This window comes from Ovis aries, chromosome 1 (assembly GCF_016772045.2).
Source record: "Ovis aries strain OAR_USU_Benz2616 breed Rambouillet chromosome 1, ARS-UI_Ramb_v3.0, whole genome shotgun sequence".
Lineage (NCBI taxonomy): Eukaryota > Metazoa > Chordata > Mammalia > Artiodactyla > Bovidae > Ovis > Ovis aries.
The window spans coordinates 69,018,871-69,046,536 of NC_056054.1; the positions used below are offsets into that span (position 1 = coordinate 69,018,871).

At 41.1% G+C, this 27,666-nt stretch overlaps 1 protein-coding gene across 4 annotated transcripts in view; it reads right to left on the minus strand.

The window, feature by feature from the left end:
* The window catches only part of TGFBR3 (transforming growth factor beta receptor 3), a 200,048-nt gene that overhangs the window by 60,266 nt on the left and 112,116 nt on the right, over positions 1-27,666 (minus strand). For all 4 annotated transcript variants that reach the window (XM_027972013.2, XM_027972009.2, XM_060411602.1 and 1 more), the window contains one exon: positions 15,561-15,698. In XM_027972013.2, coding sequence (XP_027827814.1) covers positions 15,561-15,698 — 138 coding nt within the window. The remainder of the gene's footprint in view (positions 1-15,560; positions 15,699-27,666) is intronic.

Genomic DNA, 27,666 nt, shown 5'->3' on the forward strand with positions numbered 1-27,666 from the left:
GCAAGGTGCTTGGCACAAAGTAGAGACTCAGTAACCACTTGCTGAATGAAAGCTCAATGGTGTTACTTACAGGAAAGGCTAAGCCATAATATCTTTATTCTTACAAACCTTGCTTTCCTCACTGCCCAGGAAATGATCTTTTGCCAGGCTTTAAAACTAGTATTTGATTTTTCACCTACTAACTCCCCTAAAAACCAATTATTAAATCATTTAGTAGTTCTGTGCCTTCCTGCAGAAACCACTGAACTTTTCTCCTGCTTACTAATTAAAACCCAGTCCTCTGACATTCCAACATGACAAACGTTTTCCTGTGGGAACGAACAGAGCCCCAAGCCCTGAGAATCCTGAACCTTAGCAAATGTCCATTGAAGGGACAAACATGAAGCACTGGACTGTCCAACAGGCCCTAGGCTTTGAAATGCACTGAACCACCCCCTCTCGTGACTGCTCTTCCCTACTGAAACCATGCGCACCATTTGTATTTTAAATTCTGATTATGCTACCAGACTTTTTTTTTTAAAGAACATTACTCTCTCTGCCAGTGCTGGGAGTTTTATTACAAGAACTTACGGCTAGGCAACAAGAGCCAAGTTTGTTATTTTTTCTGGATCAGATTCAACAACCTTGTCCAAAGAGCAAGAAAAAAAGCAAAAGAGGCAACCAGCCCTTTTGTTTCCACACCTGTGTTTAAGCTTTAACTCTTAAAGTCCTAAGCAGACCCACTGAAGCCTCAAGATGGATCTCTCCAGGCCCAGTGAAGGGAAGCAATGCTGGTTAATGGGTGTAGACGCTGTTTTCCTGGAACTGGGGCTCCTCATCTTAGCACTTATCTCAGCACATCAGCTGACTCAGAGGCCTGGCGGTTGCCTCACAGTCTCTCTCTGGCCTCCCCCAAGCTGGTGTGATCTCTTCAGTGTGGAGGGAGACAGAAGCGTTGCTGAGGATAACGCCATATTTTAAGTCCTCACTTAGTCCTATCTGCCTTCTCCCACCTCATCCATGCTCCCAGGTGAAAATGCAGGCTGCGCTTAACTGCCCGGGTGGCAGTTAAGTTTTCTCTTAAGTTTCCGCCTTCATGTCTACTCACATTACCTTCTCAATGCGGCTTATATAAAATTACAATCCAACCACCCCGCAACCCCAACTCTAGCACCCAAACCTGAGTTACATATTCTTATTTCTAGAATATAATATAGTCAGCTTCTAAACTACCATGTAATTTACTTGTATATTATGCCTATAGCCCATCTCCTCCCACTAGTATGTAAGCTCCTTCAGAGGCTGGGATTTTAGACTGCTTTGCTTATAGGCATATCCAAAGTACAGTGTTGGATATAAAAAAGACACTCAATAACTATTTGATGAATGCATGAATCCTGAAGTCCCATTAACTGGCAGCGGCTGCCTAAAGCTCTATGCTGGAAAGTATTCTGAGGTCATGTTTAGGAGCAGGGGAGAGAGGGGAAAGAGTGCCATGGTCAATTTTGTGTCTGCCAGAAGGTCAGGCCCTCCTTGCTCTACGGCTGTTCAGCACAGTAGCCACTAGCCATTGAGAGCCTGAAATGTATGTAATTAATTGATCAGTGTCATAAATGTAAAATACACACCAGATTTTGAAGATATAGTAAAACCAGTGATAAGAAGATGTCTCAGAATTCCCTGGTCGTACAGTGGATAAGACTCTGCCTGCCACGGGTTCCATTCCTGGTCAGGAAAGATTACACATGCCAAGGAGCAGCTAAGCCTGTAAGTCACTACTATTGACCCCGACGGTCGCCAGCTATTGAAGCCTGCATGCCCTAGAGCCTGCATTCTGCAACTAGAGAAGTCACCGCAATGAGAAGCCCACGCACCACAATGAAGAGGCGCCCTGGCTCGCCACAACTAGAGAGAACCGCAGCAATGAAGACCCAGTGCAACACAGTCTAATTAATTAATTTTTTAAAAAAAGGAAGACATCCACCTCTTTCAGAAGTGTGATCCTCAAACTTACGTATCACCGTGGAAGTATGTTAACATGCAGACTCTGGGGTGGAGTGGGAATGCAGGGTCCAGGAGACTGCTTTATAATCACCTGCCTGCCACCCCATGATGGCCAGGCATACTTGAGGATCATGTTCTAGGCCATAGATAAAAACATTATGTAATCTTTGTAAAGCATGCACAGGATTGCTTGGAGAACAAGCAAGAATTTTCTCCTGCACACTAGTTTTAAAAAATCCAAGAGCGATAGTGTAAAGCAAGTCATTTTGGGAGTCATCTTATATATCAAAAAAGATAGAAATGAGCCCTGTGAAATGAGGAACCATAGCTCCCCCATGATAAAGAAATGCCTGCTGAAATGTCAGAGGAAAATCTGTTTCAAGAATCAATCAATCATTCTTTCTCTGTGTGTCTCACACACACACACACACACACACGTGCACGTGCGCACCCAATAGCTGGTCCATTTGGAGCTTGAGTTATCACTTGGGTGAGTGCCTGCTATGCTATTCAGGTTACGGCTGCATGAGGCTGCTCTAACGCACATACCCAACTTCATACATTTACATGACTCTGGCATCGCTGAATGTGCAGCACTTGCACAATCAGGGTCAGCTCCTCTCTCTCTTCTGACTTGCCTTACACCCAGTCTTTACTACTCCTATTCCTTTTTCCTGACACTTGCACCAACACATCTCTTTCTGGAGATGCCTGCTTAAGAGAACAGAAGCAGTAAAATAAGGAAAACAAATAAAGCAAAGAAAAATACACGGTCATTTCAGAAACACCTACCATGCCAAGAATGTGTTAGTTCAATTCTAGGGGGGAGAAAAAGACTTATGGTGAAGTAGGAGAGGCATCTCTCTAGAGTTTAGGTTTTTGCATAAGTAAGATCTATGCAGATCTGATCTGCCCTAGAACTCATAAGAGTGCCCACACTCTTATGAGGAGATGGTGCTTTGATGTATTTCATGCACCAAGTCCAGCAAAAACAAACTTACATAAAGTGCTGGAACAGTACTGAAACATTTACCTCCCAAAAGAGGACAGAACCCTACATTCTGAAAGAGGAAAATCACACATTCTCCCTACCCCAATTCCTGGTAGGACTGTGCTTGCCTATTTCCTCCTGTCATGTGATTTGAAACCTGTTTTCTATATAACCATATATCATAACTTTGTGTTTTTTTCAGTTTTTTTTTAAAGAAATAATAACTTCCATGACCATGGAACCTACAGGCATAATTTGCAAAGCTAAATATTCATGAGCCATGTGATTGTGATCTCTGCCAACAGTGCACTCAAGAAACATGAATCCATGTGACCATTTAAAAATTTTTGGATGCTTTAATTTTGTATCCACAACCAGATTACTCTGTCCAACAAAATGACTTAAAACATATTCAACAATTTTTCTCAAAACACTCATGGTGATCATCCTCTGCTTTTAATTTTTATTTCTGTTGAAATATAAAGAACTAAAGGATTGAAAATGCCCTCTGTTTTTAATGTCCTACATATTTACACATGTCCAAGAGGAAAGTTCTGAATGCTACCCAAAGAATAGAAACATGCACAAACTTGAACATGAGCCAGTACAAAAGCAATACTCTAATCTCCCATGGAAATGTTACAAAAATGAGAGTATATATGAATACGCACATACACAAAAACAAGAAAAATAACTCACTGATTCTGAAAGTCGAACTCAGTCCCCACAGGTTACCAAATTAATGAAGTGCAAGCTGCTTTATAATATAGAGTTTTCCAAAGTAAAGCCCCAGGCCACACAGGGATCCTCGATGACCTTATAAAATCATCTCTCAAGACTCTTATATTTACCCTTTCCCATCTTCCAATATAGCATGATGTTAGAAGGAGTGTGACCCAAAATTTAAAGTGTATTTATCATCTAGAGTGTTTTCCAGGAAGTAAACAAAATGCTGGCATCATTACCAGTCCTTGCCATGATCCACAATATACTGTGGCCCATCAAATGTGCTTCTGGGAAATTCCTCACTAAGAAGGATTCATTCTTCTATTTTTCTTTTAAGTTATATCCAATCTGCCAATGCAGGTTCAAAGGCACAAACTGAATTTTTCAAACACCTGACTCCAAACAGGCACCTATAATTCCCTCTACAGAGTTTTTCTTTATCAAGACAGGACAATCTAAGTTAGAAATAAGGAAACTAGGGTTCAAAGAAGTTAAATACGCCTGGGGCACAAAGTTGGTAGAAAGCAGGGTTGACAAAAAACCAAACACCTCTCTTCTCACTCTAGAGCTCTTTCTACTCCACCTCCATTGAGTAGTAGCTACTAACCTCAAGAAATCAGTAAAGTAAGGTAGATAGGAGCCCCCTGGGCTCGCATCAATAGAACACTGGGAGAGAAAATCATAAAAGCAATTACAGGTCACTCAGTGCACACTTCATAGATTCTGAATCCTCACATCTGACAACTCTGTTGTCAGAGTTCCTACTGAGAGGTTAGGTGAAGCCCCAGCTTACAGAAATTTAGCAAGGGACAAGTGCATGCTCAAACTGCATCTGCAGAACTCCAAAAACTACAATAGAAACCCAGGTGTGTACAAGAGTGACAAAGGAAAGCACCGAGGCAGAGCTGGGGATCACGCCTTCTCTGCCTCTTGCACAGTCTCCCTATCTGGTTATTTCCTTCTCTCTCTGTCCATCTCTCTGTCTCTCTCTCTCCCGTTTCCCAGCAGCTAGAAGAGTCTTGCTGGCAGCAGTGGAGGAGAAACAGAATGGAAGGGGCAGATAGAAAATCATAAGGACTGATATGGAAGCAAAAAACGGCTTGGCTGAAAGAAGAGAGATCTGTTATGGTAAACAACAGCGACAAAAACTGCACAGGATCTGAAAATGACTGAATAGAAACTACAGTTGATCTAAGATGACAAGAACATCAGGCTGTAAAAATGTGAAATATAAAAGCCTCTGTGACATTCACTTTTATATGTCAGTCTGGCTTGGCTATAGTCTCCAATTATTCAATCAAACAATAATCTAGATGTGCTGTGAAGGTATTCTGTAGATGTAATTAAAGTCCATAACCAGGTGACTCTAAGTAAGGGACTATTTTAGCTAATCTGTGTGGGTCTGATTCAATCAGCTGAAAGGCCTTCACAGCAGAGCTGAGGCTTCCCTAAGGAAGCAGGCATTCCATCTGTGGACAGCAGCTCCATTCCTGCTGGAGAGTTCCAGCCACCCTACCTAACTGCCGGCCCTATGGATGTCTGCCTTGCTTTGCCGGTGCCCACAGTGGTGCAAGCCAATTTCTTGCAATAAATCTCTCCCCATATATACCTCCTACTGGTTTCCTTTCTGGATAACCCCTGACTGATACAGCTTCTGCAAAGGGCTGATGCAAGCTCCAAGAGAATGGAGCTGCATATTCTGACCCAGAAACCACAGACCTAAGAACACTCTGGGGAAAGGGGTTTCAAAGGGACATGTCCTTGGGTGCCAGGATGGAGTGGGGCCTTCAATCCAAACCACTGGCTGGAGCCCTCTTGAACTTCCTTCAGCTTAGCTTCCAACCAAAGGCAGGCTGCATAGTTTTCCAGTGTAAGGTTCACAGTCTCTGGAGAAGACTAAGGAGACCTCCTGTGCCAAAGCTGGGAAGGCTGAACTGAACTTCATTTAACGTCAATGAAAAAATGATTCCCAGAGGGCTAAGGACAGATGCAGATATTAGAGCCGGGCATCCTGGTGGGGTTGACCGAGAGAGACCAAGCGGAGGAACCCACGGACTTAATGTTGCTGGAAAAGCGGTCAAGAAGCAGTTTTTAAGTTGTAACCTGAATGATGTCCCGTAGGAGAGTCACCTTCCTTGTACTATGACTGAGGGACAATGGCGAAGGCGCCAAACAAAGGGGAAAATATCACAGAAAGAAGGGCTCAAAACACCGATGGGGGGACTTCCCTGGTGGTCTAGCAGTTAAGACTTCCTCTTCCAATGTAGGGGGTGTGGGTTCTGTCCCTGGTTGAGGAGCTAAGATCCCACATGCTTCTGGGCCAAAACACCAAACAATATTGTAACAAATTCAATAAAGACTTTAAAAAAAAAAAAAAGGGAGTTGTTTCAATCCCTTTCAGAAGGCTTTGGTACAAGGTGGCAGCCACTATAACTTCCAGCCACGAGCACCGGTAGCACTATTTCAGAAGCTTCACACAGCATCTGAGAATATTGTTGTTATGTACAGTCAGACACAGTCAGGACAACCTCTTGCAACTAGGTCTTGGGGAAAACCATTTATCCTATGTTTAGCTGCCTCAAATAACTCCAACAACTCTGCCTAAGGAGTCAGAGTGTCCTGTGGTCCTTTTGAGAAACAGTGACTATCAGCTCCTGTGGGGAACGCTTACCAAGGACCTCAATGTCTGCAATTCATAAGAGGACCAATGCAACGCCAATGAGCTTTCAAGTCAGCCTCACTAGTACTTCCCAGGAGACAGAGTTCCCCCAACTCATGACATGAAAAAAATATTCTTCAATCTCCCTTAACAAAATATTTGCTTTTTCTACCAAACAGCTCTCCGGAGGCTGCCTACCGCATTCACCAAGGGCACTGGAGATGTAACATTTGATACAATTGCCCAATGCTTGGGAAGGGCAGATTGCTCACATTACCAGATCAGCCTGAAACAGTAAAGCCTTAAAGGACACCATGGGATTCTACACAAAGAAACACTAGCCCTCTCCCACGCAGACATGGCACAGCAAGTCCAGCAGAGGCAGGAAAAGTCTATGTTTGCATGAAGCCTTCAGGACAGGATGTCTTGATCAGGAAGAATACACCCAGGCAAACCTCAGAAGGCCAAGGGGCCACTCACTGGCAGCATTCACCAGCTTTCATACAACGAGTTAGGGTAAATCCTAGGAAGTCTTTCAAGAACTCTTTCTGGACCAAGATTACTAGCTGAAACTGGACTCTTTCCAATGCTCTTAATTACCTCTGTGACATTTAGGAAGAGCTCTCTCACCGCAAAAGGGCCAGAAACTCACTCCTAGGAAATATGGTAGTTGACCGACTCCAGTGCATGAAAGGACCAAGCCCCTTATAATTAAGGCTCTTATGGACAAGCCACAAAACCAGGAGATAAGCAGCCTCTGGAACAAAAGTGCCTGGTACAGAACCACTTGGAATATCCCACAGGACACAGTGAGTCATTCCACAAGAGATATTTTTAAAAAAGAAAAAGGAAGAACCAATCTTGAAACATTTAGCTATTTAATCTGCCTTTAAGAGAGAATTTATTTGGGGAAAGACCTCACTGGAAAATTCAAAATGGCATATCTGGACCCCTAGTATATAGGGGTGACACTTCCAGCTAAGCACTTCTGGTGCTTAGGTCAGCACCCCTAAGCCCTCAACCACACGCTGCTCCAGGGTCAGCCTCACAGAGGGAGCTGCCTTAATTGCACTTGAAATAAGAGGATTCGCACATTCTCCAGTTTTCAGGATCCGCCAGTGGTACTTCCCAGTCTCATAACCATCTTTCCCATCTTACTTGAGGGCAGGCAATCCACCCCGTTTCGCTCTGGAGCCTCCACACTCAGCACAGTTCCCAGTGTCCTGTAGGCACTGAAAACTGGGTGTTGGATGAATGAACAAGTAGCTACGGAAACCTCACACCAAGTATGCTAACACCATGTTTTTCTAAAGGTGGGGAGAACTGCCAAACAAGAGAAAGGAGGAAATTCAAAAAGAAAAAAAGAAATCATGTCCAGGTTTTTAAACTGCAACACAGTAGAGAATATAGAAATTTTTTAAAAGTTCCCTCCTCCACAAGCATTCAAGTCTGAGCTATTCAGAGGGTATTTTTGGATGCTCAGGGCTCAGTTACACATCACTTGGATTCAGAAGAGGAATTTCTGGACATGCGCTGTGCTACAGGCTGTGCGTGTCCCTTCCTAGAGTAATGCTAAGCACACATCTGGGGCTATTTAACAACTGATTGGAAATTTCGCCTTCTGATTTCCAGTTAAATACTGGGCACAGGAAAACAAATAGCACTTGTTTTTCACTGAGCCTTGTCAGTCATCCAAACTGCTGCGCAGACCAGAGAACTGCCTGTGGTTTGGTGGCAGAGCCCCAACATATTTGGACCTGTTCCCCGTGCCCCCCCCACCCCGTTTAAGTGACAGGGATAAACCAATTTTGGCAACCTTAGCCTCTTTACCCAACCCCCGATCCCTGTTAGAAACACAAAACTAGGTTTTAAATATTAAGCATGGTCCTGGTATTAATTTACATTTTTCATTAGGGTTAAATTTTTATTTGTTTTTAATCCAAAGAGCATAGAATTTGGTTTCTCTCATTTATTTCAATTGCCCTGCCCTGATATTTACTTGGATTTGCTGAAGGGGCAATGTTTAGATTACCATTTTCTGTTTCCAGTTAAACTGGGATGTAATATTAGTATGCAGCAGTTATACTATCATTCTTGGAGAGATTTGAAAACTGGGAGGAACTTCAGAGATTGCCTAGTGCCACCTCCTAACTTTAGAGATGAGGAAACTGAGACCTGGGTAGTTAAGTGGTTTTGTGTAGTGCTTGATGTATAATTAGTCAGTGATGGAACCGAAGATTAGTACTTGGGCCTCCTGACCTCCAGGCCACAGTGTGAACTAGAAACAAAAATCTGAGTTACCTCTGGATAGAACTGACAGATAAAATCAGGACACTTAGTTAAATCTGAATTTCAGACAAACAATGAATAATATTTTGGTGTTAAGTATGCCCCAAATACTGGAAACTCTACCTTTAAGGGGGCCCCTTTGACTCACCACTTTTGTTCAAACACACATATTTACAGGCATTTCTTTCCTGATTTTACTGATAAATGGCTGGAAAAAATAAATCACAGCACTGTTATCCCAAGAGTGAATGAGGTTGGAAGAAGTTGCTGCTTATCTCTCTCAAGCACCCCAACAAAGAGGAGCCCCCACTTGCCACAACTAGAGAAAGCCTGTGCAGCAATGAAGACCCAGTGCAGCCAAAAATAAATAAAGAAAAAACAAAACAAAATAAAGGCTGCAAAGACTCCTGGATTAGACATTTCACGTTACTAGAAACCAGGCATTTGAGAACGTCTGCTTGTTCTAGAGTTCTAAGTCTACAGACCTTGCAGGAGAGAATGCTCAGGTTTGTAATACAAATAAAGCAAGGTTTTTTGTTTTTCTTTTTAAATAAAATTCACAGAATAAAGTAAAATGATTTTAAAGTTGGGTTCACTGATTTTACAACATCATTTTGAAAAGAATTCTGTAGCAAGTTTTTTTTTTTCTAACAGCTTTATTAAGATGCAATTCAACCTTATTATAGTTCTATTATATAAATTACATAAACAAAATTATACCATTTACCCTTATAATTCATTGAGATATCATAATATTCCTCCTTTTAAACTGTACAAGTCAGTGTTTTAAGTATATTCACAACTGTGGTAATAATCACCATTATCTAACTTCAGAACATTTTTCACCCCAAAGAAACTCCATACCGTTAGTAGCCATTTCCCATCCTCCTCTCCCACTAGCCTCTGGCAACTACTGATTGTCTTTCCATCTCTATGGATTTGCCTGTTTGGGACATTTCATATAAATGGAATCATGCACTGTAGATTTTTGTGTCTGACTTCTTTTATGGAGAAGTAAATGGCAACCCACTCCAGTACTCTTGCCTGGAAAATCCCATGGACAGAGGAGCCTGGTAGGCCCCAGTCCATGGGGTCACAAAGAGTTTCAAACACGACTGAACAACTTCACTTTCAGTTCTTTTATTTATGTTTTCAAGGTTCATCCATATTGTCGTATGTATCAGACTTCATTCCTTTGGTCAAATAATATCTCAGGGTATAGATATACCACTTTTTAACCCTTCACCAACTGATGAACATTTGGGTTGTTTTCACTTTTTTATTATTACGAATTATGCTGTTATGAACAATTGTAGACAAGTTTTTCCATGCACATATATTTTGCCCAATTGTCTTCCAAAGCACTATTTAACCTTCCCACCAAGGAAGGGTATTCCAATTCCCCTAAATCTTCAACACCACTTGTTATTATCTGCCATTTTTATTAAAGCCATTCTAGCGAACGTGAAGTAGATTCTCATTGTGGTTTTATTTATTTATTTATTTATTGGTTTTCTTTTTTTTCTGTTTATTTATTTTACTTTACAATATTGTATTGGTTTTGCCATACATTGACTTGAATTTGCCATGGGTGTACATGTGCTCCCCATCCTGAATTCCCCTCCTACCTCCCCTCCCCATCTCATCCCTCTGGGTCATCCCAGTGCACCAGCCCTGAGCACCCTGTATCATGCATCTTTGCATTTTCCTAATGACAAATGATATTGAACATCTTTTCACATGTTTATTGGCCATTTGTGTTTTTCTTTGGAGAAATGCCTATTCAAATTATAGCATGTTTTTTACAGATAATCCAGTATTATGACTCTGCTCAATCATTTTTAGCAAACTTAGGTTAAAAGTTCAGACATTTATTGCACTATTTTGTCTTTGATGCAGAAATAATTGCATAAATAAAGATAAGTTTAGATGATCCTTCTAAGAGAGTTTGTACTTGTAGTTTCAACTTGACAGATTGAGAGAGTAGGATTATTTTTATTTTAGATTGCACTGAAGGATAACTCTAACCGACTCAATCTTCTCTGGGATATCCCTACACCTTGCAAAAGAAAACCTATAAGTCTGTGACAACTCGATCGTGTGTGTGTGTGTGTGTGTGAGTGTGTGTGTGTGAGTGACATACTCAAAGATCTACTACTTGACACTCAGCCTGAAATAATCACTCTCAACCACTCCCATTTCTGAGGTAACCAGAACAACCAAATAAAAGAACTGCACTTGCAGAGGAAACTCAATCCCACTTCCTCCCTACCTGACACACTCCCTCTTGCCTACACAGTGGAATCAAGAGGAGGACTGAAAAGATTTGACAGTAGAAAACAGATAAACAGATACCATCTTAAGATGGCATTAAAATATAATGTTTTCAGTCACCCTCGTAGGTGTCTGAGACAGTCTGTGTAACACAAGATCCTGCTAACTAATTATGAAAGGTTTCCTTTTGTAAATTGGACAGTTACAATAATGCAGACTTGACTACTTAAAAGGTCACCCTGTTTGTAGATGAGTAAATATCACTACTTGAACTTCTCTCACAATCCTGGGCTTCCCCTGAAGCTCAGCTGGAAAAGAATCTGCCTGCAATGCAGGAGACCCCAGTTCAATTCCTGGGTCAGGAAGATCCCCTGGAGAAGAGATAAACTACCCACTCCAGTATTCTTGGGCTTCCCTGGTGGACGGTAAAGAATCCACCTGCAATGTGGGAGACCGGGGTTTGATCCCTGGGTTGGGAAGATCCCCTGGAGGAGGGCATGGCAACCCACTACAGTATTCTTGCCTGAAGAATCCTCATAAACAGAGGAGCCTGGCGGGCTATAGTCCATGGGGTCACAGAGAGTCGGACACGACTGAGCAGCTAAGCACAGCACAATCCTACTTAAAAATAATAACTGTTGGGGAATTTTCTAGCAGTCCAGTGGTTAGGACTCCGTGCTTTCACTGCTGAGGGTGCCCCAATCCCTGATCAGGGAACTAAGCTCTTGCAAGTCACACAATGCAGACAAAACACACACACACACACAAAACTTTTAAAGTATTATAACTCTAAAGTAAAGACAGCTTTAGGACAGTAAAACAAATCCATCAGCAAAGGACATGCACATCTTAGACTGAGCATCATGGGACCTACCCTCTCTCCTCGGCTCCCTTGAGCTCTCCAGGTAACCTGGGAAAAGACACTGAAGGACAGGGCTAAGCCTCAGTTTCCAAAGATTCCAGGGACCTTCTGAAGTGTTTGGATGAAACACTTTATGTACAATAATTTAGTTATCTTATCCCTTACCTCTAACTACAATGAACGAATAAAGGAAACACACCTGCAATTATCTATCCAGATCCCTCTGCCCCAGTGGCTGTCAAGTCATTCATTTCAAGTTACAGAGAACAAGGGAAGGGCTCACCTTGCCTCCTTCCCTTCAGCACCATCTCTGTTAGGGAGAGTTGCCCAGCTTGTGAGAGAACTTGTACCCTTTCGTTGTCTAATGATCTAAGAACCGGAATGAACAACAGATGCTCCACCATCTCTTTCAGGTCATGAGGAAATGCACAGATAGAGAAAACCATTTTCCCTAAAGAAAGCCTGTTGGACAGCAAGGCAGAGTTCAGGTGCCCCAGAATCTGAATCCTTGACTTCTCCCAGTGCTGCCTCCCATGTGTTGGTAATTTGAGTTTCATCACTTGTTCTACAATCTCCTTACATGGGATAAACTCCAGATAGGGCTGATGTTGAATTGTTTACTAAAACCATCTCCTGCGGTTCACTGTTAGTGTGTCATAAGCTGATGGCCAAGAAGCAGTTCTTACCGATGTTAAACAGAATTAAAGCAAGTAAATAATAACTAGGAGTAAGATACTTTCCCTTAAAAGTCACAGAGAGGCAGTTTGAAGGAAGAATCCAGAAAGCGATGGGTGCAACTACAATACATGTGACCCCCACTTTCATCTGGATCTACAGCCCAAAGAAACAGGAACTCCTTTCAGTCTGGGGCCGGCCAAGCTAGTTGTTGTTGTTGTTCAGCCACTCAGTCGTTTTGACTCTTTGCGACCCCAAGGACTGCAGCATGCCAGGCCTCCCTGGCCAAGCTAGACATTTCATAATTAGAAATGTAAATTCAACATCCTTCCCAAGTGGTCTTTACTAATGACTAATAATAAATAGCAACAAAAATGGTAGTAATGTTTATGAAATTATCCATGCCAGGTCCCATACTAAACATTTTACATGTAATTGCATTTAATCAAGAGAACAACCTCATGATGTAGTGATTATTATCACTCCCAAATTACAACTGAGAAAGTTAAGCTTAGAGAAATTAAATACTTTCCCCTTGTTACTGCTTAGATTCAAACCAGTGTAGGCAAAAGTCCTTGCTCATAACCTGCCCAGTGTAGTAGCTCCCGAAATTGAGCTCCTGAAATGGTTAGGGTGCTTAAGGAATTGTATTTCTGACTTTACTTCATTTAAATAGACATACACAGTTGGTACCTACAGAATTGGACAGCGCAACTCTGCACAATCAGGGCAAAATGAGTATAGGATTTTATAGTAATGACCGTTACACAAATGCCTTTAACTATAGGAGACTGACAGTGCTTTTGAGTATGAAGGGAGCCAATTTAGAATAAGTGCTTGTAGAGTTAAGTTCTTTCTGGATTTGAATCTCAACTCTGTCAGTAACTAGCCAAGTGATCTGGGTCACTACTTAACCTCTCTAAATCTTAGTTCTCATCTGGAAATGCATCTGTAAATATCCCCATCATCATGGGGTTATTGTGAGAATTAAATAAGAGAAAACATTAGAGCATTTATGCAATATCTGGAACATACTAAGCGCTAGATAAATGTGTTGATAGCAATAAGGTGTGTATGCACGTGTGTGAGCTCATTTGTGTCTGATTCTTTGCGACACCGTGGACTTCTTTGTCCAAGGAATCCTCCAGGCAAGAATACTGGAGTGGGTTGCCATTTCCTCCTCCAGGGGATCTTTCCAACCCAGGAACTGAACCTATGTCTCTTGTGTCTCTTGCACTGGCAGGCGGATTTTTTACCACTGAGCCGCCTGGGAAGCCCAATAACAACTAATTTTGACTTTTGGCCTTTTAAATTTAGAAGTAATGAGAGTTTAAATTCTCAGAAAAGGCTATAATTTAACTTACTAGTAACTCCTATCCTGTAAATGTACTTTGGGGTTTAAAATGTTCACATTTACAAAGTTGCAAATACAGTACAAAGAACTCATGTATACTCTTTAACTAGATTCACCAGTTTTCAATATCTTGCCATATTTGCTTTATATTCTGTCTATATATGAATTTTTCTCTGAACTATTTGGCCCTTTAACCCTTAATGCTTTATGTATTATGTCTACTAAGAAGGATATTCTCTTGAATAAGAAAAGTACTATTATAAAATTCATGAAATACAACATTGATACTTTAATCTACAGGCTCAATTTCAGCTCCTCCTGTTGTCACCATAACGTTGCTCATAGTGACAGTGCCACTCCTTACCCAGGGATCACAGGTGTCTTTTTAGCCTCCTTCGAATTGGAATGGCTCTTCAACTTTTCTTCGATAACTAACATTTTTGCAAAGGACAGGCCAGTTACTCTATAGAACGTGACCCAATTTAGTTTTCTTCAGCATTTGCTCATGATTAGACTCAGGTTATATGGATTTTTGGCTAGAATAATAACTAGTAAGACTATGTAAATATACTGTTCCTCAAATACCCTCCACCACCACTGGATTCAGCATCTATTGATGACTCTTGCCTAATCAACTTTTACTATGACAGTTACAAATGGATGATTTTCTAATTCCATCCTTCCTTCTATAGTTATTCATTGGTATTCTTCTATAAAAAGCTTTCCCTTCCTCCCTTTTTACTCATTTAATTATCTACTTTTTAACTGTATTATCTATGGAGTCTTATTCTATTCAGTGGGTACCTCTGAGTTTTTAAAAGTACACTTCAAATACAAGTGATAAGAAACCACAGATCTGAATTAAGTATCATTAATTAGGCAAAATGTATTCATGGTGCAAGACGAACACCATTAACTGTGGACTCTTCTCGTTTTGATTGCCTGTAGGCAAGAGAGGCTTGGGAGTCCGAGGCTCTGCAGTTGAGGGCATTAGCATGTATCCCCAGCAATAGACAATGTGAGTTATCACTGTGCAGTGTTGCTCATCATCAGACATGATATCATACCCCAAAAATTCTATCCAAACAACCCGTCAATTTCTCCACAACTAGCGAGCTTGGATGTTTCTGGCAAACTCAAAAGGACATGATTTACAAATAGTAGGTAATATTTGGATCCTTCCACAAGAGCTGGGTTCCAGCTTTTTTATAAAATACAAATGTTTTCATTTTGGAGCTCACTGTGTCACTTTCTTAACAAACAGATCCTACAAGCACTTACACTAAACTGGCTCCCTTCATACTCAAAAGCACTGTCAGTCTCCTATAGGTAGGCCCGTGTTATATATGAATAAAATGGGTCCGTACGTATTTATTTTGTGGTCGGAGACCACACATCTAATGGCACTTACAATATTTACAATCTCCTGGTACTATGGGGAGGAAAGAAGGGGAGACTGAGACCAAAGCCAAGGCCACACAGAGTATGACTACAGATCCTGCTCAAACATGCAAGCAAGACCAGACTCTTCATGCATAGAAGAGGATATGTGAGTGGTATTTGTTTTCTGTGAATGCTTATCAATGCCACCCAAATATCACTAAGAGCAAAATCCAACTTTAATACACTGTGGACTCTGCTATTATTAACATTTCAATGAAATAAGCCTTTTTAAAAGCCTTGAAAGTTTTAGGGTCATTATATCCTTATGCTCAAGGATCACGTTGGGAGGGTTTTAAGCACTTACCAAGAAAAGTCTGGAGACCCCAACTGCCAGTCTCTCTGTCTTCAGATGCCAAACCAGAGGCTGGGGGGAATTGAGCAGGAACACAACAGGCTTGTGGTGAATGTGGACTGAGGAGATGGGATTCAGGTGCAGAGTGACCTAGGAAGAAACAGAAAGAGAAGTCTTAGCACTAGCTTTCCATCAAAACCACTAAGCGCAGTACATGGCATACTGTTTCACAGCTCACCATTAACAGAAACAAGCTAAAAGCTAGTTCAGATTCTACAGATAAGATTTAGTAGGCTGAACTGGATGATTCTGCCAATATTTGACCTTTTTTAACTATAAAAAACAACTATATCGTGTGGTTCAATCCATACTAATTTCAACCAAAACATGAATCAGCTCCCAGTAAAAGCAGAATACAAGTAAACAAAACACTTTTTTTTTTTTTTCAGAGTTGGCAAAGGCAAAATAAAAGTTACCTTCCCTCAGGGCTGCCTTATCCTTCAAATCAAACGACTAAATTTAAAAGTGGAGAACAGAATCACCTGGGGGGCAGGTCATTCCTCTGAATTGTCAAAGAAATGACTTTGTTCTCTTCCAGGTAAGCTCCAATCTCTCTCTATAAAGTCAAGTGAGTTCTGCCAAAGAAAAGCACCGAAAGCTAAGGGAGAGGGGCTGCCAAAGGGAGCTGCCAGTGCTTTCATCATCCCAGCTATTAGCTCGAAGGGGTTTTCCAAAGAAATGAGGCACAGAGAACACACAGAATAAAAACTGACCGTATACAGTTCCAACCCCAAAAAAGAAAAAAACAGAGGAGAAAACCATGAGTTTGGATAGGAAAACTGTGGCCAGTTTTGATAGCAGATCAAGGACTACTGTAAGGTTACATTGTCATAATTAGCATCACCCAAAAGCACCTGTGAGGGGATCTGGACACAGAGGGTTCAACAACACCCTCCCAGAGCACATCAGTCAAGGTCAGTCAACATGAACATGGAAAAGCAAAAGGATGGATAAATACTGAACAGACACTTTCATATAAGTATGTCTCCACTGGCTTTCTGTCCAGAGGGGCGAGGCAAGACCCAGGAACTACTTGTATTTAAATAAACTGAGGTGGTGCTAGTGGTAAAGAACCCGCCTGCTGATGCAGGAGACGTAAGAGATGCAGGTTCAAGCCCTGGGTCAGGGAGATCCCCTAGAGGAGGGCAAGGCAACTGACTCCAGTATTCTTGCCTGGAGAATCCCATGGACAGAGAAGCCTGGTGGGCTATAGTCCATAGGATCTCAAAGAGTCAGACACGGCTAAAACGACTTAGTATGAGTGCGTGCATGCATGTTAAGTCACTTTAGTTGTGTCTCTTTGTAACCCCATGGACTGTAGCCCACCAGGCTCCTCTGCCCATGGGATTCTCCAGGCAAGAATACTGGAGTACACACACATGCAAACAAGCTGAACTCACCAAAAAGCACCCTCAAGTGATTAGGCAAAAAACAAAAGTGAACTTTAACTTGAAAGACACAAGACTGAGAGATACACTGGAAATAATTTTACGTCTCAGCCATAATCCTTATGAAGATTAAATGGGCTACATCTATGATCTGAATCTGTACCATCATTAGGCATAGAGCTCTCAAAGCTGGATTACTTTACTCGATGTCTTCCCAATGACTGCTGGACCGCTCTGAACTCAGTGTATCTCTGCCTTTCATTGCAGAACTGCCTAGGACACCAGTGTCACTTATTATAGTGTATCCTCGGGGCACCAATAATAAGACACTAAATTATCAGTCTCCATGCCTTAGCACAGGGTAGGCACTCGATAAATGCCAACTGGATGTTTAATTCTCTGCTTTTCAAGGCCAAAAAGTATCTTATTCTATGAATAATTTGCATTATGGTATATAATACCATCTGGTTCATTTACTACTGAGAATATGTGTCTTGATTTTCAAAACAGACTGCAAATACCCAGTAGGCAAACATATGTCTTACATTTAATACTGTGCTTAATATAGAGTAGATAATTTTTAATGACTGATTTACCACAGTAAATTCATCAATTTATGTTACCTAAAAAGTTTTTTTAATCTGAATAGACTCAAAGGTATTTAGCTAACTAACTTCCAGAAAAGTGAAAAAACATAGAAGCAAGACTCTATCATGAGCTATTTCAGCAACACTGCTAGGGTCAGTTTAGTATTGGCATGCTGCTGCTGCTGCTGCTAAGTCGCTTCAGTCATGTCCAACTCTGTGCGACCCCATAGATGGCAGCCCATTAGGTTCCTCTGTCTCTGGGATTCTCCAGGCAAGAATACTGGAGTGGGTTGCCATTTCCTTCTCCAATGCATGAAAGTGAAGAGTGAAAGTGAAGTTGCTCAGTCGTGCCCAACTCTTAGTGACCCCATGGATTGCAGCCTACCGAGCTTTTCTCTGTCCATGGGATTTTCCAGGCAAGAGTACTGGAGTAGGGTGTCATTGCCTTCTCCGAGTATTGGCATAAGCATAGTATTAAAAGCAGAGTACTAATGAACAGTGATGTCAGGTACAGCTACAGCAAAATAACATGTTTTCTGATTGTACAGAATCAACTTCACAGAATTTTGGAGATATGTCCACGTTTGGAAACAGTCAGACTGATCACCCCTATAAACAGGAGAGGCAGCAGAAACAGAGCAGGGGCAGAGATTCATATTGCTACACTAACTAGAGAGAGAGACACCCACTACAGAAAGCACACACTATGGAGAGTGGGGAAGGAGAGATGAAATCATTCCTTGCCTAAGAGTACCTGACAATTGCAAAGAAACACTCTGTCACTACTAATATGTGAAAGTTTCCAGATTTATTCATTACAAAACTGTTTACTGAGCACAAAGAATAGTTGCAGTCCTCAGGCAGACGATTCTCCTTGGAGCTCACAGATAAAACAGTAATAAATATATATCTCCAATGAACAAGAATTTAGGGGAGGGGGGAAAAACCTTAGGAAATGAAAAGAAAAATATGTATGAGACAGATACTGGTGCTCGAGTCCAAAATTTTCCAGATGGTCCAAAGTGTCGAGGCCTGGCTCACACCATCAAGAAGAGATTTCTAGGAGCCATGGCTCTCTGAGCTTTCCTGGAATCGGTTCCCTCTTCAATATGTGGCAGTGTCTGGCCAAGATGAATCCCCGACTCTGGCACATGGGGCCCAGGCAAAGCCCCAAAAACCATTTGGCAAAGAAGAATTGACACTACAATTGGGAAATTAAAAGAAAAATACTCAATACTTTTTAAAAAGATCAGTTGGCAGCAACAGAGAGTCCCCCCAAGCACCTGCTCACCTAACCCCTCAGCAACCTTCCTCCACTTGAATAAATCATGCTGAAGGGAAGATAGAGGACAACCAAAAACAACCAACGAAGAATGAAGGTAAAAAAGCTCCCAGAAATGTGGGGAGAACATACCGAGAATAGCTCTTAAAGAATTCCTGGCTAAGGTGCCTAATTTCTCTCAGGCTGAAAAGAAGAAGGGGCAAAAAGGAGAAGAAAAAGAATGAGAAAAAGAGAATCCTCTTTAGAATCAACTATAGATCAGGATAGACTATAGTTACAAAGATAAGAGCGTTGTGCTAAAGCTTTTTCCCTGCTGTGTGAACTGTCCAGGGATTACAGTCAGAAGATCAGAGGTGAGACAGGCTGCAGCAAAGAAACAGCAGTATATCCAATAATTTCCAACTTGGACATCCAAACAAAAGTTTAGAGAGTTGACTCTCAACCCTACGTCAAATTTACACATAAAAATAAGGGTCATCTCTTAGTCCACAGGTTTCACATGTGTGCGTGTCTGTGTGTATGTGTGTGTGTGTGTGTGTGTGTGTGTGTGTGTGTGTGTGTGTGTACAAGGAATAACAAACTGAGCCCAGAGGCCATGTGGTGGTGAAGGCAAATGGAGGTAAACTTAAAGGGGCTGCATCTCAAATGAGGGAACAGTGACAATCTCTGTAGTAGTGGCTTCTTTCTTAACCTCTGGGAGTTATAGAGCTCTTGAGAGCTTAATGCAAGTTATGAATTCCCCCCCCACACACACACCCTCCACCACACACACACACCAAAATACCCCACAGACACACAAAACTTTCTGACCGTGTCAGGGAAATACATCCATTGCAGGGCCTGTGAACTCCAGGTGAAGTAACCATTAACCTATGTTAAAGAGTATACTCTAGAAGAGCAGGAAAATTCTAATCACAGAAACAGAAACAACATTAGTCTCTCTAATCAAACTAGAAATTATACCTCTATTTCTAAAATATCATCCCCTCAGGGAAAGAACATAATAGATGACAACTCAGAACTAAAAGAGGCTTCCCAGGTGGTGCTAGCAGTAAAGAACTCACCTGCCAATGCAGAAGACATAAGAGACAGGGGTTCAATCCTTGGGTCAGGAAGATCCCCTGGAGAAGGTCAGGGCAACCCACTCCAGTATCCTTGCCTGGAGAATCCCATGGACAGAGGAGCCTGGAGGGCTACAGCCCATAGGGTCACACAGAGTCAGACAGGACTGAAACGACTTGGTACACATGCAGAACTAAAAAATGTTCACATGCAGCTTCTGGAATTTCAGTGACTTCTTGAAACCATACTTGATCACACAGCAACCCAAAAAGCCCTGTCCAAGAGTTCCAGCACTAATCAGGTTTGCCTTAAACGGTGCTGAATATTCAGTCTTCTGAATGTCATGAGAAAATACCAGTGAATCTGATCTGTCACACCTCTGATGCAGACGTTGCTCACACACTACTGAAAACACAGGAAAACTGTTTGGTCCAATCTGCTCCATGACACCTGTTGACATGAGGTCTTAGGAGGCTATCTGTGCACTTCAACAAACTATTAGATGTAATTAATGTAGTTCTATTTTACAAAGAAATTCAAAGTAAATCTTTTTTGAGTACTCTTCTGGGGAATCTGAACACAGTTCTGACCAAAGTCAGGGCCAACTCTCAGGAGCATAAAGCCTCCGAGTGGGAAGATAAACTTCCTGTCTCCCATTTAGGAAGCGTGTCCTTGCCACGTTATCACCAGAAAACAACAGGAAGGGTTTTCTTTGGACCTTGTTTGGGTGAAGACTCGGTTCTCCACAGATTATCTGTGATAAGCAAAAACCATACATTGTAGCAAACCCTGTAAATCACTTTATCTAAATGAATTATGTACTTTCTTACAGAAAAGAACACCACTCTCTTGATGGAAAGATGCCATATGAAAACTGTTTTGGATTTTCCAGGATTCATGGCAGAGATGCAAGATTATTTCTACCACAGTGATTTCAAAAATTTCTTATTAGTTATATCCCCTCCTCTTGGGGTTTGTTAAAACAAACAAAAGCAAAGCAAGCGAAGAAACTGATACAAAAGTCTAACAGTTGTCTAATTTTGCTAACGTGTCAGTGAAGTTCCATGTCAACATTTCTGATTTTAGTAAGGGCCCCTATGGACCCATGAAACAGTGAAGTCATCCAAAACACAACCAGAGGGACTTCTGTTCTCTAAAATCAGACCAAATACTGGTCTGAAATGGATGAGCCAACAATCAGTTTACACGAATACAGATAAGAGAAGCACTCCAGCACTGTGTCTATAAACAAGACCCATAAACTCCCACCCGGGTGTTTGTATAGCCATGTCCATGCCCTCTTCAGAAGTAAGCAGACAACCACTTAGCAACGGCGCTGGCAGTAACTGAAAACATCCTACATCTGATTCCCATAGCACTCATAATTTACACAGCCGGACTCAACCTACTTCAGGACACCAGGGTAACCACAGCTGAACTCGAATTTCCCTTACATTTGGGCAATGGGCCTTTTAGGAACTCAAATCTGACTCAGATGCACTTGAAATATGCAACCAGTTGCTGGGAGTGGGGAACAGCAGTTAGTTCTCTGCCGTGTTTTAAAGGGTATTCCAATCTGAGGAACCCCTACAGCTGACATTTTATTTACCATTGCTTGTCTTTTGCCATCTGGGAACTGGTATAAAAAGATTCCCTTAAAATATTCTGGAAGGATTGGATCTGGAACTTTAAAAAAAATTTCCTTATGATTTTATTTTTATATTTCTCTGAATTTCTAGAACATCAATCAGTTAAATGTTAAATTCAAGGAATTTTGACCCCTACTGTCTCCACCCTATCCTAAGAAGTCAATTGATCATTCACCTTTGCCTCACTGGCATTAAGGTTTTGAGTTCTTTTGACTTCACCTCTATGACAAATGACATCATGCTCCTTCCCAATGGTTTTGTCTTGAGACACTTAACATGATGAGAGGGACACAGCCAGTCAATCCCAAAACTAAGTTCTCCTCCCCCTCAACAAGGACAGGATTCAGGATTCCCCAGGAGAGTGTGAAAATAATCTAATAAAACCACAAAATAAGGAAGAAAGGCCCTCAAACGAAAGTCTGAAATATAATGCAGAAATAAGTCTGCCTGTCTATATTTTGAATGTCCTGGAAAAATACTCGGAACTAAATTTGCATTGGGGGTTGAGAGACAAGGGCTCGTATAAATAGAGGAATATTTCTGAAGCTACAGGTCATGACCCTCCAAAGGAGTCTTGGCTGGGAGAGTTGCAAGGGGATTCTAGGGACCCCGGCCCTGCCTCCCAGAGTGGCCCACTGCCATCACTATAGGAAAAAGAGGCTGAGAAAGGGGAGACTCCAGGTGTCCTGAGAAATGGATGGGGCTGACAGCAAGGCTGGGAACGCGGACAGTCACTTTCCCATTGCCCTTGAGCACTAAGCATCTGCCATCTGAAAATGGAACAGTCTCTGTCACTAACACACCAGTCTTTCAGGATTCTCGCCTGCAGCACCCTCCAGCCAGCCCCTGGACCAACAAGTACACCAGCTCAAAATGCAGCCTGCAGTGAAACCCTCCCTGCCCCACAGACAGAGCCGGGTTCAGGGCCATGCCCACAGACCACGCTTCAGTTTCTACTCTGCAAGGCACTGACTCCCCGCCTTACACTGTGAAACCCTCAGGGCACTCTTCAAGGGCAGAAACTAAGTCACACTCATTTCTGCATCATTGGGGCTAGCACAGGGCTAGATATCTAGTGAGCAGGCAACATGGTTTCTGAAAGATGAGTAAAAGGAAGCACCAATGACAGCTATTCATGAAATGTGACTCAAGTAATGGTTACAGAGTCAAATGGTTGCATTTTCCTGGCCAGAAAGTGACGTGGCAGGGGCAGTGCATCCATAAGGGGGACATTAATTTCACTATCAAGTTCTACTGAACTTTAAAACACAGTCAAGAAAAGCAAACAGACACCAACTCACGCTCCCAAAACAAATGGTGGGGGCTGCCTGGAACGTGTGCTGGACAGAATTTCGAGGCCATGCCTAGGCTTTGTGAGAATAAACACCCTGATTATCCTCCTCTGTTGTGTGTACAGGACAGGGCAGAGCACCACCTATGCCATAGACGGGAATCACACTAGGCAAACAGCGAAAGCCAAGAAAACAGAATGATTTTACTTATTATTTTTTACAGTTATGCAAATACAAATACATGAAACATGAAGAAAACCCTGGAGCATGTTCTCTTTCTCAGGGATAGATAACAAAGACAAAACTTTGACCAAAAGTTAAGTGATTTTCATTCAGGCAAGTGAAGTGTATTAGAACAGTTAGGAGTTAAACGTCTAGAAAAACTGAAGGAACTTAATACTGGCAAAGTGATTAACATGAAAAAATATTTGCTTTAAATTTTTCATATTCCTTGTCATACTTAATAGATCGATTCCAAACACTTTATTATTGTATCTAACACTAATATACAACCAAAGCTTCCTGTAATATGTACTGTGTTCACTTATTTCCTCTCAATGTCTGCTTTTTACAATGGGCTCAAAATTGTTTGTGCTACCTGTTTAGTAAGCCATTCCTTTGACATGTATATGTCTATAATCACAGGATGTCAGGATAGCTTGTCATTACTGTGATAAACAGACTTGTACAATAAAGAGAATCATGGAGTGACCAGTAGAAGCCAACTTAAAAGGCAGGCATAGCAAGAACCCAATGTCGACATGATGTGAGTACTGGATCAATCATTTCCATCTGCAAACTGCAGTTATGAATCTCAATAAAGATTGCTGCTTACACACCCTCTTAAAGTTAGCAAATGCACCACTCAGTGTGCAGGTAGTGATTAAATTTAATTTGATGCTCTAAATGTTAAAGGATGGCATTTGGACTTCCCTGGACTAGTACATCAACCTGAAGCTGGTAAGGAATTCTGAATGGGCATACAGTGTTTCCTTTCTAACACAAAAGAGAAATCTAGAGAGGAGTAATTACTCAGATACAGATGTTCAAAATCACTACACTTGGTTGCCATGTTAACAGGAATAGTAGTGAGAGGCATTAGTATCATCTCTCAAAGACAGTAAGCAGATTCATCGGTTCATCTACTGGGTTAAGATTTGCTACTCTTCTCAAGAGTTATTTTGCCTAATTATAGAGTTATTCCCATTTTAAAGATGAAGAAACTTGTGCTTAGAGATAATTTTGGCTAGATAATTTCTAGCCAAAGACATATGGCTAGAAAGTGGCAGTGCTAAGAATAGAATGAACTTGTTTTATTCTTAAAAATATTCATAGCCTATTCATAAGAACAGAATGGAATGTCTGTCTCTTTCCTTCTCCCTACCTTCCCATCTCATTCTTTTTTTTCACAATAGTAAAAGGTGTTTATCAGTCTTCATAATCAATAGCCAGACAAAAATCGAAGGTAATTATAGTTGCAAGCCATAATGGAAGCATGATTAACCTAAGAATATAAAATAATTATATACAATTTGGAGGGTTAAGTAATGTGGTAAGCGGAAGTGCATACATGAACATGTTTCTCATCCACCCAGCCAATCTATGTCTTTTGATTCCCACCTCATTCTTAATCTTGGGTGTTGGCCATACGGCAGAGGGGGTGATGGGGATGCTCTAAAGGAGTAAGAAGCAGGAATTATTTTGCTTCTGGAAAGGAGAGAAAGATAGAAAAGAAAGGAAGAGGATTAAGTTGTGAGCAAGACAACAGAAGGCCAGTACAAGCTGAGAGGTCAGTGAAATCCACAGGGATGGGTCAACAAGTATTTTTATGAATACTATCTCCTTCTATCTCCTCTACAAAAGCTTTAATAATGCTCACCATTCTCATGAACGAATGCATTATGGCAGTCAAGATGGTGTTGGTTGCCTTTCAAATCCAAGTCAATCAAATGTATCTCAGACATGCCACATGTAAAGTTATATACCCAGAAAGTGGAGAGGGCCACGAGAATGCTAAGGCTCTGGAAATCTGCAGAGATATACCCTCCTCTGGGTTTCTACAATCAGAATTAGCAGACAGAGGTCAGAGCCAATCATTCCTTGAGCTCCAGGGCCTCCCAGTTGATATATGGATTAGACCAAAGCATTCTCTAAGGAAACTAAATTCTGGCCACTGTAGGAAAGTCTTGGGAACTTTAAAGTCTGGTTTCCTTTGAAAGCTCTAGCAAAACAACTCCTGAAAGTCACAGTACCAGCCCCCTAAGGGTATTCTGGTTTCATCCAGCCAGGTCATAATTTTAAATGGAAATGTTTTAGAGGAACTTTAGCTTCAACATTACATGACCCATCCTTGAGAAAGGGAGAACAAATAACTCAGACGTCAAAGGTGAGAAAACATGTTATCTGTGCCTTGGGAGTATTTTTTCTGAAAAAGCATTATTTTTTGACCATATGTTCTCGTGTCTCTTAGAGGCACAGAATTTTAAATGCTTTTAATTCAGGCAATGAACTATGTCAGAACAGGCTAATGCACAATAGAGCAAATGCAGTTTAAAGTGTTTACACTAGAGTTCAGTACTGTTTCCCTTCTCAGAGTTAAGTTTTCCCTAAGCCTTGCAATGAGTTTTCAGGGTAAGATCTATGATCAGAGGGAAGGTTGCCAAAATATGCATACAGAATTTGGCATGCTGTAGTTGATAAGTGTCTAAGATGGGATCACATCTTCCTAAAGCCAATATTAAAGGGGTTGAATTTCCTATTTTCTTCAGGTACCATTAAAAGTAGTTTATTACATTTGCTCTAACTGGAAAGGGACAAGCTACAGTAAAGAGCTGGACCTGGTAACAAATTCATTATAGTGATGTTGCACTCTTAGAAATCATTTCAGCACATATTAATAACCTGAAGGAAAAAGGAAAATAAAAAGTAAAAGAAAGAAGCAGAAGACTAAGTTGTAAGAAACCTGAACAACATTCCTTATTTAGATCAAGAATGATCCTCTTGACATTTACAGGTAAATCAGAATTGAGTGTCACGGCAGGGATTTTATCTCAAAATGAAACAAGTGCAAATTCTAACACAAACCATTTGATTTTCAAATCATAACTTACACACAGTCATTCATTCCCCAATAATGAAGATTCAATAATTCTGTCAATATCATACATATAGTCAACCAGTTGAAACCCTGATAGGTCAAGTCAGTCACTGGGAATCAGCGAGTTACAGAGCAACAGAGAAAAGGACATTCTTTTCCAATAATTAAAATTGTCTCCCATATTCGACATTAGGAAATAGGAGGCTTTCCCTTAATACCTGGAAATATTAATTGTCTTAACTATTTATGCATAGTCTCACTTTTATACATAAAATGACTTTTTAAAAACCTTATAATCTCTGAATTTTACTAAGTATTTTAAAAACACAAGGTACAGCAGTATTACAAAGACTTAGTTTCCCATGCAAATGAAGCAGATAAAAGCAACTCTTCCATAATACATCTATGAAGAAAGTTTCGAATCCTGACCAAAGTCGGGAAGGTTCTAAAAAAAAAATCAGAATCAGCTTAAGCTCTGGATCATAATTCAGTGAAGATCCAAATGCACCTATTAAGTCAATAGCCACTAGTCTTCTACTTCTCGTTTTCAGTAAAACTACTATAGTCTACCATTCTGTCTTTGACTCATCCTTGGAAAACACCACCACTAAGCAGCAAATAGAGCCCAAATGGGAAAGGGATGGGGTGCTTGCATTACAAACTATTCAGGCTTAGACTATAAATTTAAACATTCCAAAATAACCAAGATCTCAAAGAAATAATTAAGATTCTCTACCATTCGTGATATTTGGCCAGAAATAAGAAATCTGACTCAGTGACAAATCTCTCCATAAAAACATGAAATGAAATAAACAAAATGTGGTATATCCACACAATGGAATCTTATCCACCAATAGAAAGAATAAAGTTCGGACATACACTACAACACAGAGAAACCTGGAAAACATGCAAAGTGAAAAAAGTCAGCACAAAAGGCCATATGTTGTATGATTCCATTTATTTGAAATGTTCAGAGCAGGTGAATCCATAGAGGTAGGAAGTTATTGCCAGGGCTGGGACTGACTGCTAGCTGGCACAGAGCTTCTTTTTGAAGTGACGAAAACGTTCTGGAACAAAACAGTGGCGATATTTGCACTACATCATGAATGTACAAATTTCACTCAACTGCGTACTTTAAAATGGTTAAAATGGTAAATATTGTATAACGTGGCTCTTTTTTACCACACAGTTTTAAAAAGTGTGATTTAAGCTTTCATGCAGCATAAACCTGACCAATTCTTGAGTTTCAAATCTCTTCTAGAAAAAGCTTTACACGATAGTACAGGGAACTCAGCATATCCTAGTAGGCTGAATGCTCACACCAACACTTACGACTCCAGATCTAAGGCAGTCAAAGCTCAGGAACACACAGAGCTGGCTTCAGATGGCACCTGTGTTTCCTGTGCATGGTTTTCATTTATTCAAACAGCATTAATTAAGTACCTAGGATGTGCCAGGCACCATACCCATTCCTGAACACAAAAATGGAATAAGATGCAGCCTATCTTTCCCCAAGGTGGTCACCACAATCCAGAGAAAGTCAGCTACATGAAGAGGTGATGATCAGTCAGTCCAGTTCAGTGGCTTAGTCGTGTCTGACTGACTCTTTGCAATCCCATGGCCTGCAGCATGCCAGGCTTCCCTGTCCATCACCAACTCCCGGAGGTGATGATAATATTCAATATAAAACCAACCAAGACT